The 14,267-nt window shown below is 36.9% G+C and overlaps 5 protein-coding genes across 5 annotated transcripts; 4 read left to right on the plus strand and 1 right to left on the minus strand.

Annotated features, from left to right (window-relative positions):
* Window positions 1-245: 245 nt before the first annotated feature.
* Window positions 246-1,457, plus strand: BRETT_002988 (uncharacterized protein; the record flags this gene model as incomplete). Its single annotated transcript, XM_041281504.1, has 1 exon — window positions 246-1,457. The coding sequence occupies one exon, from the start codon at window positions 246-248 to the stop codon at window positions 1,455-1,457; it is 1,212 nt and encodes a 403-aa protein (XP_041139295.1).
* Window positions 1,458-1,736: 279 nt separating this feature from the next.
* Window positions 1,737-6,242, plus strand: BRETT_002989 (uncharacterized protein; the record flags this gene model as incomplete). The annotated part of the gene is made up of 1 exon (XM_041281505.1): window positions 1,737-6,242. The coding sequence occupies one exon, from the start codon at window positions 1,737-1,739 to the stop codon at window positions 6,240-6,242; it is 4,506 nt and encodes a 1,501-aa protein (XP_041139296.1).
* Window positions 6,243-7,906: 1,664 nt separating this feature from the next.
* Window positions 7,907-9,868, plus strand: BRETT_002990 (uncharacterized protein; the record flags this gene model as incomplete). The annotated part of the gene is made up of 1 exon (XM_041281506.1): window positions 7,907-9,868. One exon carries the CDS (start codon window positions 7,907-7,909, stop codon window positions 9,866-9,868), a length of 1,962 nt encoding a protein of 653 aa, XP_041139297.1.
* A 113-nt stretch (window positions 9,869-9,981) lies between these two features.
* GLC3 (alpha-1,4-glucan branching enzyme) lies at window positions 9,982-12,111 on the minus strand (the record flags this gene model as incomplete). The annotated part of the gene is made up of 1 exon (XM_041281507.1): window positions 9,982-12,111. The coding sequence occupies one exon, from the start codon at window positions 12,109-12,111 to the stop codon at window positions 9,982-9,984; it is 2,130 nt and encodes a 709-aa protein (XP_041139298.1).
* Window positions 12,112-13,088: 977 nt separating this feature from the next.
* Window positions 13,089-14,177, plus strand: RPL4A (60S ribosomal protein L4A; the record flags this gene model as incomplete). Its single annotated transcript, XM_041281508.1, has 1 exon — window positions 13,089-14,177. The coding sequence occupies one exon, from the start codon at window positions 13,089-13,091 to the stop codon at window positions 14,175-14,177; it is 1,089 nt and encodes a 362-aa protein (XP_041139299.1).
* Between the last annotated feature and the right edge of the window lie 90 nt (window positions 14,178-14,267).

Below are 14,267 nucleotides of genomic sequence, written 5' to 3' on the forward strand. Positions count from 1 at the left end.
CGATTTTGATTTTTAATCTTACGTAAGAAACATATTAATACTGCGACACTCCTTATCTTTTTCAGCACATCAGATTGGGCACACCTTAATACAAAAAAAAAAGGACTTCAGAAAATTTGGCGCTTAGTACTTTCTCAATGTAATTAAGTTGAATAGAATAACCTTTCGAATCAAATTCATAATATTTGCCTTTATCCATCTTTAAATTCATTGAGGATATTCTACTATTAACTAAAAATTAACGGATGATTGAGGAGTTAGAATTCAACGAAGAGGTGCCCCTTAATGCACAACCTCACGCCACGCTTCGTCATTCCATGCTGTTCCAAAATAAAAGGAATTACTTACAAAAGGAATCCCTGAAAACGGTATATGAAAAAGCCAATTTTTATGTCGATAGCAATTATCAGATCTTGAATGTGCTTGGAAAAGGTTCATATGGTACTGTTTGCTCCGCGGTTAACACGACTGCAGAAGGAAAGCCACAACTTGCGATCAAGAAAGTTTGTAATATCTTCTCAAAAGAGGTACTTTTAAAAAGAGCTATTCGTGAACTAAAATTAATGGCTTTTTTCAAGGGTCATAAAAATATTATTAATCTTATTGATTTGGATATAGTCTACAAGAAGCCGTATGATGGCTTATACTGCTTCCAGGAATTAATCGAATACGATCTAGCCAAGGTCATTCATTCATCAGTCCAATTTTCTGAATATCACATTCAATGTTTCCTGTATCAGATACTTTGCGGATTAAAATATATTCATTCGGCTGATGTGATTCACAGAGACCTCAAACCGGGTAATATTTTGGTTACTTCACAAGGAATCCTAAAAATATGCGACTTTGGCTTGGCGAGGGGAATCAATGAGAAATTTATGCAGAACAATAGAGGATCTCACAACATTACACATTATGTGGCAACAAGATGGTATCGAGCGCCAGAACTTATTCTTTCAAGAAGAACTTATGGTAAGCCAGTGGATATGTGGGCAGCTGGGTGCATTTTAGGCGAACTTTATGGTCGTAGGCCCATGTTTATAGGGAACAGCCAGATTCATCAGATTACAGAAATTTGTAAAGTATTAGGAACACCTTCAAGGAAAGTTATTCTTTCATATGAATCTGCTGCGGCATGGGACTTTTTTTCAACCACGAGACCCTCATTCCAGAAAAAGGATTTGAATGCTCTTTTTCCGAATGCAAATACAGATGCTATTACCATTCTATCAGGGCTGCTTTGCTGGGATCAAAAATCAAGACTTACCGTGGGAGCAGCAATTGAAAGTCCCTTTTTTAGCACGGTGAGAAATATAGACGAGGAACCAAACACAGAAACTGTATTTGACTTTAATTTCGAACACCAAGCTAGTTCCATTGAGGAAATGAAAATCATGCTACAAGATGAAGTGGACCAATTTCGTGCACAAGTAAGAAAGACAAGCATTAAAATATAGGTCTTTATAAATATAAATATGCTCTGACTTTTATTTTTATCAAATTAGCAAACTGTTAAGTAAAGTATATCGTAGCAGCATACAAATCAATGTGTTTCATTGCTCCATTTTTTTTTTTGTCTACACCGCGACGATAATGAAATAATAAATTAATAATTGTTAAATAAAAAAGGGGTTAGATTGTAAATAAGAACTAAGGGGCTATTCTTAAATTCATTTATAATTCACCAGCTCCTTGTCTGCATTAACATTATAGAACTCGTTTATCAACACAAAAGAATGGAGCCAGAACTGGCTTTAATGGTTCCATCGGCACAAACCGTTGCGATTTCCGCATATATTGACTTTTTGCCGGAGATTCAGTACTCAAAGCCAGTGGGAACATCCCGATTTCTAAAAGCAGTCAAGTGTTTGGATAAAAATGGTACGGCAATTGTCAAACTTCTTATTAAGCCTACATCCGAGATAAATTTAGGTAGCTATTTGGAAGAAATGGAAAAGACAAGAATAAAATTAGTGGGTTTATCGAATGCGCTTCCTTATCACCTTATCCTGGATTCTCAAAGGGCTTGCTATTTTATACGCCCATACCTCCGATACAATTTATATGAAAGACTTTCAATTCGTCCATTTTTAGAGGATGTGGAAAAGAAATGGATTATCTATCAGCTTCTAACAGCTCTTTCGCAATTTCATGCCAAGGGCGTAACACACGGTGACTTGAAAACAGAAAATATTCTTTTGACTTCATGGAATTGGTGCATGATCACAGATTTTGCCACAATAAAACCTACATACCTTCCAGACAGGAATCCTCTTCAATTTTCGTTTTATTTTGATACAGCTCAGAGGCATAGTTGTTGTCTGGCTCCTGAGCGTTTTGTGTCGCTTAGTGATGAAGAAACCAGCAAGATGAATACAAAGGAAAAAGTGACGGAGTCAATGGATATATTTGCATTGGGATGTGTTATAGCTGAAATTTATACGGAGGGATTACCAATATTTACGTTATCGCAAATGTTTAAGTACAAGAAAGGCCAATACATACCTAATCTAGATTCAGTGAAAGATTCAAATGTTCGCAAAATGATCAAAAGTATGATAAGCTTAAATCCTGAAGAAAGGTTAAGTGCCAGTGAATACTTACAAAAATTTAGAAAATTAGTGTTTCCAGATTACTTTTACACTTTCCTATATGCTTACGTGAAAGACCTTTCTAAAAACCATAATTCGGATTCTGCTACTCAATTTGGGGGTTGTGACAGGAAGATTAATTGTATTTACAACGATTTTGGAAAGATTGCTTTTTACTTGAATTTCAAACGAATAGCGACAAGAAAATCACCTCAAAGTTTTAATGAGCCTATAGGTTCTATAATTCCAATGGAGATAAACTTGCCTGGCGTTCAGCGCCATGCACCTAGACCTACATCCGAAATATTTACCAATGAAACAAATGGTGACTGCGCTGGACTTATCATTCTTTCCGTGGTCTTATATACACTAAGGAATACTACTCATGCATCATTACGTATGAAAGCATGCGAGCTGATATTGGCAATTGCTGAACAGCTTCACGACGAAGCAAAACTTGATCGTTGCTTGCCGTATTTAATATACATGCTTGATGATCCCGGGGAAGATGTACAGGGTACGGCGCTACGAACATTAACACAACTACTTAAAATAGTGGATACAGTAACACCAATGAATACGTCTATTTTTCCTGACTATTTGCTACCGAAGCTTGAAAGTTTTTTGAGGCGGTCGTACACAAATGAAGAAGAGGCTCCCGATTTAGGGAAAGATAAAAATTCAATTTCATACATACGGACAATATTTGCATCCTGTTTGCCACATCTTGCGTTATCATCAAAAAGATTTAAAGAACTTTCCGTTCTTATGACTATGCATATAAAAACATTTAATGATCCAGAAATAGAGAATCATCTTACAATAGATGATGATTCTTATATCGAAGAGGGATATCAGAGAACTATTAGATGCTTTGAAAACTTGACAATTCAGATAATGACAGATCCAGATGCAAACGTTAGAATTGGCTTACTTAGAAATATTCTTCCACTCTGTACATTCTTCGGTAGGGACAAGACAAACGATGTAATTTTGAGCCACCTTATTACTTATTTGAATGATAAAAATACTCAACTAAAGTTGGCTTTCGTTTCGAGCATTGTTACGATATCAATAACCGTTGGAATTGTGAGCCTTGAACAATACATATTACCACTACTAGTGCAAGCTCTAACCGATCCTTCCGAACTTGTTGTTTTTGAATTACTTAGAGTTTTCACAGAATTAATAGGACTTGGGTTAATCAGGAAGCAATATTTGTTGAATTTGGTGAAATTCACGGTTAAACTTACTTTACATCCAAATACTTCAATCAGGGAAGCGGCTTTAAATCTTACAATTACAGCAGGAAAACAGCTCTCATTTGCTGACCTTTATTGCATGCTTTATCCAATAATCAGACCATACTTCAAGCATGAAATTACATCATTTCGATGGAGCAGCCTTTTCATTTTATCACAGGATCCGATTCCCCGTTCGGTATATACAATTACGAAGAGCTGGTCTCTCAAAAATGAACCCACCCTTTTTTGGCAAAGATCCAGCTCAAAGAAAAGTCAAGGAGGAATCGATTTATTTGGAAATCTAGATCTGCCATTTATGAGGAAGGAAAGCTCGGATGATAATAGGTACAGAAATTTGACTAGAAATTATTTGCCTCATGCTTCTGATGTTGTTGGTAATCTTGAAATTCCCTTAAGCACAGAGGATTTTAAACAGATTTCAAGATTGAAAAACATTGGCTTTGAAAACTCAGAACTTTGGAAAATAGCAACATTACGTTTATATATTTACAAAGTGGCACATGCATCGTACAACAGCAGCAACAGGTTGAAAGATAACACATCCTACTCTAACCGTCTCAACATTCTTCCCAGAAGTGTGTTTATTGACATTTCTTACAGTCACAGTGCATTGGAGAATGCATCTCAACTAAATTCTGAATCGAGAAGTATTCAACGCAACGGTACTTCTGAAGTAATTTTGGAGCCAAAAAGTAAGTTTGAAGAGAACGATAATTCTAAGGGTAAACCAAAACTTGTGATTAGTTCAAAAGTATCACTGCCTTCTACGGAACAGTCAAGTGATATAGCGAGGGGAAATACGTGGACAAGCTCAGGCTTGAACGCTGAAGGAAAAATGATTTATCAGGGCTCCATTATTTCTGGAGGAAGAATTATTAATATTAACAAGGAAGAGCCACCGAAATATTCCTTGGTTACTAAAATGAAATATAGCTATAATGGAAACAACAGATATATTATCAAATTCCTCAAAAGTTTGCACTTTGAACCAGAATTGGCAGATTATCAAGAGTTTGGGAAGGCAATAAAAAGGTCTGGAATGTACATTCATCAAAAACATACAGATGAAGCAGTGAGCGATTTCAAAAAAAATAGTATCAGCAAAAATGTCTCAAAGAAATCCCTACTTATTTCGCAAATAGCGGGCAGCGATAGCTTACTAGAATTTGTTATTTCATCTTGTGATGGCGCTTTTTTAATAACAGGAGATAAGAAAGGAGATATTAAAGTTTGGGATAGTACACATTTGGAAAGCCCAGCAAACACTAAGATATTTTGCTCGTTGAGTCTTGGATCCAGAGTGACATCTCTTTGTGGCATGTCAAAATATAACTGCTTTGCTGTGGCGACGGAAGACCGTATGATTAGAATAATTCGGATGGAACCAATATTACTCTCGAATGTGGTTGGTAAACCAAAAAAGGCGGCAAGCGTTAAGATCATTAGACAGTACAAAACAAAGGAAGAAGAAGGATTTGCATCAATTTTGAAATTTTGCAATGAAGATAACCAGTTAACTGATGACACACTAATACCTCATTTAGTTTACTGCACCGTTAGATCTAAGATAGTCTTTATTGATATAAGGGAAATGAAACCGATATATATTATTCAGAATGACCTCTCACATGGGATTCCAACTGCAATATGCGTGGGAAGCAATCTTTCATGGCTACTTATTGGAAGTTCTGAAGGTATATTAGACTTATGGGATCCTTCCCTAATGTTGCACATGAATTCAGTTGGATTTAGACATCAAAGTTATCAAATTAATAATCTTGAATTTCTCCCGCATTTTTTTGAAACAGATCTGGCTGAATCACATTATGTGGCTGCAATAGGTGGAACTGGAAAAGCAGATGTCATAATATGGGATATTTCAGATTTACGTCCTGCGATAGTACTTTGCTCTTCTTCTGTAAGTTCATCTGTCGACACATATAATGTTAAAGATCTTGATGAGAAAAATAAAGTGAGCAGCGAGGATACATTAGCACCTACCAATTTTTTGGTGAGAAAAGAGGATATCGAAACCGATCAGAGTTGCACGGCAATGGAGGTTGTATTTCCCCTATCAAATGATGAGACTACCGGCATTTTGTGCTCTACACCAGCAGGCGAAATTATTCTTTGGAATCTTCCGGATTACGGTAAATCGCGAGTTATAGTACATCCTGATAAGCATCGTAATGAAAGCCAGAAAAATGAGGTTTCGTTTGCTTATTCGAAGGTCAACTCTCATCTTTCATTTGTTAATGAAGTCCATGCAAATGGAAATAATGCCGATATCTGGACAATGAAGATACATTTCAAAATGGGCATGTTGACAAATCAGAAAATGACATTATTAAGGACATCACAGTTCTACTTGACCCATATAACTTGATAGTATCTGTAAACCGAAGTGGCACAATTAACGTGAACAGATAATTAAATGAACTAATATTTGACCCCTTCTTGTATTACACTGTACTGTCTATTACTCGGTCAGCTTATTAAAATTTCAGATAATAGTATAACAGCTTTGATATAAGATAGAAAATACTATTAACTTTTAAGGTGTTTAGATATCATATCATGTAGTCTCGAAAGCTACAGAAAAATAGTAATGATATATGATATGTACTCAAAAATTGTTGATTAGTTATGAATGTAAGGCTAAATTTCTATTAAATATATGTAATTGGCCATTTATGTATTTTCAAGGATTAAAACAAAAAATGAATGAACCGAAAAAAGGACTAAAAAAAAGTGGAACAATAAAATGAATTCAACGAGTATAAAGGCGTAGCATATATCGAGAGCAAGAAGTAAAGTACGAAAAAAGTAAAACGGGTTCATGGATTGTTTACCTGTACATCATTAGTATGTAATACTATTTTATAAATTGCGTGCGTTATCATAAGATTGCAGTTGGCGAGCGGATTTAAAGCTATAAGTATCAAAAACTGATTATGAAATGGATCAGAAAGCTTGGAAAAGGTAGGTCTAAATTATATTATAAAACTCGTTTAAGAGATGGTCATTGACTAAATTGACGGATTATTTAATTTATAGCCTTTCAGAAGAATTTATTGACTAAAATCAATATACTCTCAAACAATCATTTATTGAAAGGGAAGCTTTTATAAAGGTGTGCGCGCTCATTCCACACAGATGATCCAAAATATCATATGAAACAAGTAAAGAACTAATAGGAATAAAGTAAATAAAATAATTATCACGAATTATAACCGAAACGGTAATAAGGAAACGAACGAGAGGACAGTTTGAAAAGAAATAGGTTGATAACATATTTAATGTGAATCCAAGTGTAGTATACCCGCCGACAGTCGCGTCTGTATAAAACTGCACTGCCTTGCTTATTCCAAGAAAATTTCACTCTTAAGGATCAAAGTTATTTAAGTATGCGTATTTCCCTTACCGCTAGTTCTTTGTCCCCCCTTCTTTGATTCTTCTACTTTTACACACTTCATTTTTTTAGTATTAAAAACATTCAATATAACAGCTGTCGAGAAACTTCATAAAGGAATAGGTGTCACACTTAAAACCAAATCAACTTAAATATTGCACCAAGCTATTATATGAATTTAGGTTAGTTATCAACAAGGCAAATCTCCAGATAATATCCTCCCTACATTTTTGGGTTTTTATTTGTATCATAATATACGTTATACGGTTAATTTGAATCGACAGATCTCTTGGCAACATTAACTACGGCTTACAAAATAAATGGGAAGACGTCGCATTATCCTATCCTGCCAATAGGGCACATTTTTTTTTTTACTTTATACTCATCCGCACACCTAACTAATTACTCTTATTTCACTATCGTCATGGCTTATTAATCAATATATAATATAATAGACATCTTTGAACATTTTTATGTTAAGAATTATTCATACAGTAAACAACATTTAATAGATCATTGACTCTGGCTGAATTTTAGAGAACCGTGGAAACGGAGATACTTGGTAAAGATTATCGCAGACAAATATTTGCAGTGCAGGCTGTCATTGCGAATTAACTGGGTTGAAAACACATAATCATATGCCTCTTTCGAAGTTGGGAGATAACGAGCTATCCAGCGATTCAACTGACTTTGAATATGAAGAAGAAGATAGTGACAATTGTGACTTTGAGTTAGAAGATGAAGATTCCGAAGATATCACATCAAACGGAGAGGAACAGTTATCCAATAGAAATGACGAGACCTTAGGTGTATCATACACTTTTCCTGTCTCACATACAAAAATGAATACAAAGACACACCGAATGATATATAAATCGGTGAGTTTAGAGGACATGGAAATATTGTTAGATAAGAAGGTTACGGCGTTAAATTCGGTGCTACAGCTAGGTAATAATACATGTCTCATACTACTAGTAAAGTATAAATGGAATCAAGACAAATTATTAGAGGATTATACAAATGGCAATATTACGAACTATGGATTAGTTATGGAATTGCAAAAACAGGAGCAAAGGAGATCTAATATACCACTCATAAAGGAGGTCAGAGATCCCAAATTTACCTGCCATATATGCTTTAACAATCCATCAGAGGGCCATCCGTTGACAGTATTTACGTTAAGTAGCTGTGATCATCCATTCTGTGTTGATTGTTACATAAATTATTTGAAAGAAGCCAACAAAGACAAGAAGTTACTGTTGAGATGCCCCGAACCCACATGTAAGCAACTCATTACTATGTCTGATCTACAGAAGATTAGTAACTTCGAATGGGACAGAAAGAACCAAGAAAAATTGAGGGAGGAACAAAAATGCATATCAGCGGAACAACAATCCATAACGGAGGAAGAAATTAAAACTAGGTATCAGGGCGACAAACTCTCTTCCAAACTACATGACTTGAACCTTGATGACATTTCAGATTCCGAAGATGAAGATTTAATATATCCAAGCCATTCCGAAGAAAAAACTGATAAAGCAAAATGTGACACTGATAATCATAGTGATCCTGATTTTGATACGGCCATTACTAATTTTCAACAACAAATTATGGAGAAAGAAAGAACAGAGCGGGAGCATGAACGTAACAAAACAATAGCTTCAAAATATAAGCTGAATTTGACCGAAAATTACTGTTCCGCCCATTATAAATACTTTAAAAACTGTCCAATCCCAAATTGTGATTCAATGGTTATGCAAGTTGGGTTTGATTCTGACAAAGTGGGAACGCTCTCGGAATTTGTTGAAAGAAAGCTTGTTCCAACTGTCGTGTGTACTCATAAGCACCGATTTTGCTTTAACTGTTTGCAGGAGGACCATTCACCTTGCCCATGTTCTTTAGCAAAAGAATGGGAGAAAAAATGCAAGGATGATACGGAAACTTGTCATTGGTTAGCTGCAAACACTAAGGACTGTCCTCACTGCTCAACACCAATCGAAAAAAATGGTGGCTGTAACCACATGATTTGTTTCAAATGCGGATTTGCGTTCTGCTGGAACTGCCTTCAGAAATGGTCGTTACATTATAATGATTTCAATTGTACTGTCTACGTGGGCGACGCAGATGATGCGAAGAAAGATCAGGATAAGAATAAGAAATTGCTTCGGAGATATATGTTCTATTTCGAACTGTTCGATAACCAGAAGAGATCATTGGACGCTGACAAAAAGCTTTTAAGAAAGTTTGAGAATAATCTTAGAAATATTCAAGAAAGGTGTGGCGTATCATGGATAGAAGCTCTTTTTTATAGGGAAAGTATGGACATTCTCTTTAGGGCTCGTCATGAACTGATGTGGACATATGCAACGATGTATTACATTGGTACAAAAAACTCCTGCGAGCTTGCAAATGCTGCCCAACAGCTTTTTTCCCGAAACATTGAAAAACTTTCAAGATTATTCTTGGATACCAAGATTGAAATGATATTCAAGCAAAGGAATAAGTTTCTGAATTATGCAAATCTTGTAGAGGAAACCCGTGAATTACTGGAAGAGACATTTCTTGATTATATTTCCAAGGATCAAACCAAATTAATTTAAGGATATATATAATATACGAAAACATAAGTAATATATACACAAACATGTATAATCTCTTTTCTTCTTAAAATAGCTGTGCCTAATACAAATTATCAAAAAGATTAAGTCCTTGATCAATTCTTCTTGTCAATCTCTGACTCGAGAGCAAGAACCAATGCGACTCTCGAAGGTATATACACTTGGATAAAATTAGCACGACCATTCCATTCCAGATTTGTGGTAAAAAATCTTGACTTTCCCTCATCAATACGATTATGGCCCCCATACTCCTCTCTATCAGTGTTTAAAACAATCCTGTAAACACCTGAATTTTGAACACCAATCCTATAATTCGAATATGAATTATTTGGATGGAAGTTGAATATGAAGATTTTATTGTTTCTTTCGAAAACAATCATTTTATCACTATCATGCTTTAAAGACACATAGGCTGGGTCACAATTCAACCATGTATATATACTTTCAGCATTATTCATTGCCTTGTCAAATTGATAAAGGAACTTGTATCTTAATAAGTCATCTTTGATTAGATTGAACTGTCTCCGTGCGTACAGATAAGATTCTCCATTACCCTTACGTGGAAAATCCAACCATTCCGGGTGACCAAATTCATTACCTTCAAAGTTGAGATACGCTTCACCACCTAGTGCTTGAGTAATTAGGCGAATCATTTTATGAAGTTGAATACCCCTATCAATAACGGGCGTCAACGGAGAAAGGACAGACATATTAGTATACATTTCGGCATCCATAAGCCAAAAGGCGAGCGTTTTGTCCCCGACCAAAGCCTGATCATGCGATTCCGCATATGCAACACATTTTTCCTTGTAGCGACGGTTCGAAAGTGTATAACATATCTTGGCCATGTCCCAATTTTCATCCTTTTGGTGTTTAAGAATTTTAATCCACATATCTGGAAGAGACATGGCGAGCCTGTAATCAAAACCAACACCACCCTCATTACGAGGCCTGCATAATGTGGGATATCCAGAGACATCTTCTGCTATGGTAGTAATATCACATTTTTTTTCACGCGAGTACTCCGAACACAAGTCATTTGCTAACATTAGATAAGACACAGCCTCCTTATCAACAGGTGCAAAAGGTGACAAGTATTCATGATAATCTCCAGAAAACCCTGCCCCAATACCGTGATGGAGGTATAGCATAGAAGTGACACCATCAAATCTGAAGCCATCAAAGCGAAATTCTTCAAGGTAATATTTCAAATTGCTGAGAAGAAAACGTAGGGTTTCATAATTACCATAATTAAAGAGCCTCGAATCCCACTGATCGTGCACACCTTTTCCACCAGAATGAAAGTAACAGTAATCTGTTCCGTCAAACATATTTAAACCATCTTCGACGTTTTTGGAAGCATGAGAATGAACAACATCAAGTAACACTCTAATACCCATACCGTGCGCAGTATCAATTAGCTCTTTAAGATCCTCAGGAGTACCAAACCTTGAACTCACAGCAAAAAATGAAGTAACCTGATAACCAAAGGAGGCATAATAAGCATGCTCCATAATGGACATGAGCTGCAAAGTGTTATACCCAAGATCCTTAACAATTGGTAAAACGTTTTTCGTAAACTCTTTATAGGTACCAATCTTTGGCTCTGGTGTGGATATACCAACATGTGCCTCATATATATGGAGGGATCCAGGAAGAGGAGGCCTTTCATTTTTGAAAATGTAAGGGTGCTCTGGGTTCCAAAATCTGGCCTCATACGCTGAATTATTGTATTCTTTTGGAGGCTGGGTAGCCCTGGTAATATAAGGGGGAATTCTAGCCACTTTGCTTCCATCAGATAATGTCATATAAATCTTCACTCTACTGTCGTTAGGAATTGCAGGCGATCCATCGGCATTAGGTGGAATAACAATTTCAAAAAAGCCAAAATCTTTCTTGGTCATGACATTACTATCATGCTCCCAATGATTGAAGTCCCCTATAACACAAGCGGAGACTGCATTAGGAGCATACTCCTTGTATTTGATAGAATTATCATTCTGTATATGAAGCCCCATTAATTTGTAGGAGTCGGCAAATTTGAGGATTCCTCCTTCTTTTTCGTTCAGCTTGACCAGCCAATCATCAGCTAACTTTCGGCGATAGGCCAATTCCTCCGCAAACGGTGTGAGATAAGGGTCAATGTCAATCAACTTTTTCACTGATGAGGGAACATAAGGAGTTGTCTTAGTTACTGTATTCTCTTCTGTTTGCTTATTGGACATGACGAAACAAAAAGAACAGTAGCCAGCTTTGAGGTATGAATTAATACTGCTTGCTGTGTCGATGAACGGAAGATACGGAAAATAAATAAATGTCGATTTAGTAAGGGCAGACAACCGATTGAGTGATGAAAGGAGAAACGTAAACTCTTATATAGTTCACTCTTTTTTTTTATTTCATCTGCATGCTGCTGAACCATTAGTATATTCGAACAATTCAAATGAGTTCCTTGCGTCACATAAAATTGGGCACAACAATCAGGTATCAGGAAATACAAAATAATTGGGGAAATTTGCGGGGCTTAATTTTTACAAAAAAAACAAAAAATTTAAGGGAAGCGATGTTTTATCAACTCTAATGATTGAGAAAGCAGACACGATAGAAAGCTACTAATTGCTTGTCAAATTAAATAATATTTAAAGAAGCAGTCCCTATAATATTTTTATTCCCACCATATAAATTAGAGTCAGTTGGTTGCAGTTAAGGTAAAGATAGAGCAATACCAAGAAGAAAAGCCGCTAGCGGTTTCCTCCTTCGAATATTCTATATATGAATGACACTGGCTCAATCTCTGCCGTACGTATATATTCACACATTATTTTTGAAATTATAACAATGCCCTAACCGGGCAAATCAAACAATAACCGGATGAAATGAAAGCAGGGACAGCCGTGCAAAAAATATTTGGAGGCGGTCGGAACAGCAAAATAAAACGAATGCTGCCTTTACTTGGTGCAGGGATGCAAAAATGCGAGAAAACCCTGAAGATTTTGTTACCCGGACCTCTTTTCTGAGATGTGCCTGTGTTGGGAGGGCACTTTATTATTTTTTTCTCCCAAATTTTTTTTGGAAAGTAGTTTCGTTGAAAAATTTTTCTCTACTTCAACACCTACTTCGAACGTTGTAGTCACCTTAAGGGTTTATCTTATTCCTACAGTTCTTGCCATCCCATAATAAACAACACAGATATAATACAATAATGTCAGCTAGACCACAGGTTTCCGTTTACGGTGTTGACGGTCAAAAGACCGCCTCTGCTTTGCCATTGCCAGCAGTTTTCCAGTCTCCTATCAGAGGAGATCTCGTTCTTTCAGTCTTCACCAAGGTTGCTAAGAACAAGAGACAGGCTTACGCCGTTTCTGAAAACACAGGTATGCAGCATTCTGCAGAGTCTTGGGGTCCAGGTAGAGCTGTTGCCAGAGTTCCTAGGATCTCTGGTTCTGGTACTGCCAGAGCCGCTCAGGGTGCCTTTGCCAACATGTGTAGAGGTGGTCGTATGTTTGCTCCAACCAAGATCTGGAGAAGATGGCACGTCAGAGTGAACAGAAACGAGAAGAGATACGCTACCGCTTCTGCTATCGCAGCCACTGCCGTTGCTCCATTGGTTCAGGCCAGGGGTCACAAGATCGAGAAGGTCCCAGAGATTCCATTGGTTGTTGCTGATGATATTGAGTCCGTTGACACTACAAAGAAGGCTTTGGCTATCTTGAAGTCTGTTGGCGCCCAGAAGGAAGTTGTTAAGGCCATCAAGTCTAAAAAGATGAGAGCTGGTCACGGTAAGATGAGAGGCAGAAGATTTACCCAAAGAAAGGGTCCTTTGGTTATTTACGCCAAGAACAATGGATTGGTTAAGGCCTTCAGAAACATCCCAGGTGTTGACACTTGTAACGTCCAGGCCCTCAACTTGTTGCAGTTGGCCCCTGGTTCTCACATGGGTAGATTCGTTATCTGGTCTCAGTCTGCTTTCGGTGCCTTGGACTCTATCTACGGTTCCGAGACTGTTAAGTCCAGCAAATCTGGTTACGCTCTTCCAAAGAACATTGTCTCTACTGATGACATTGACACCATTATTAACTCTTCTGATGTCCAGTCTATTGTCAGACCAGCTGGTCAGGCTTCAGTCAAGAGACCAAATGTTGTTAAGAAGAATCCATTGAAGAACAAGCAGATTCTTTTGAGATTGAACCCTTACGCCAAGGCTTTCTCTGAGAAGAAGCTTGGTTCCGTTAAGAAGGCTGCCTCAAAGAGCGTTAAGCACGATGCATTCTTGAAGGTCTTGAAGGAGTAAACTGCTTGATTAGGTGGCGGGATATGGGTCTCTTGTCTTGGTGCAATTCTCAATGAAATCTTAATTTTGCTATCCGATCGAACTTTTTTT

Source organism: Brettanomyces bruxellensis, chromosome 9, assembly GCF_011074885.1.
Source record: "Brettanomyces bruxellensis chromosome 9, complete sequence".
In the NCBI taxonomy this organism is placed as follows: Eukaryota; Fungi; Ascomycota; class Pichiomycetes; order Pichiales; family Pichiaceae; genus Brettanomyces; species Brettanomyces bruxellensis.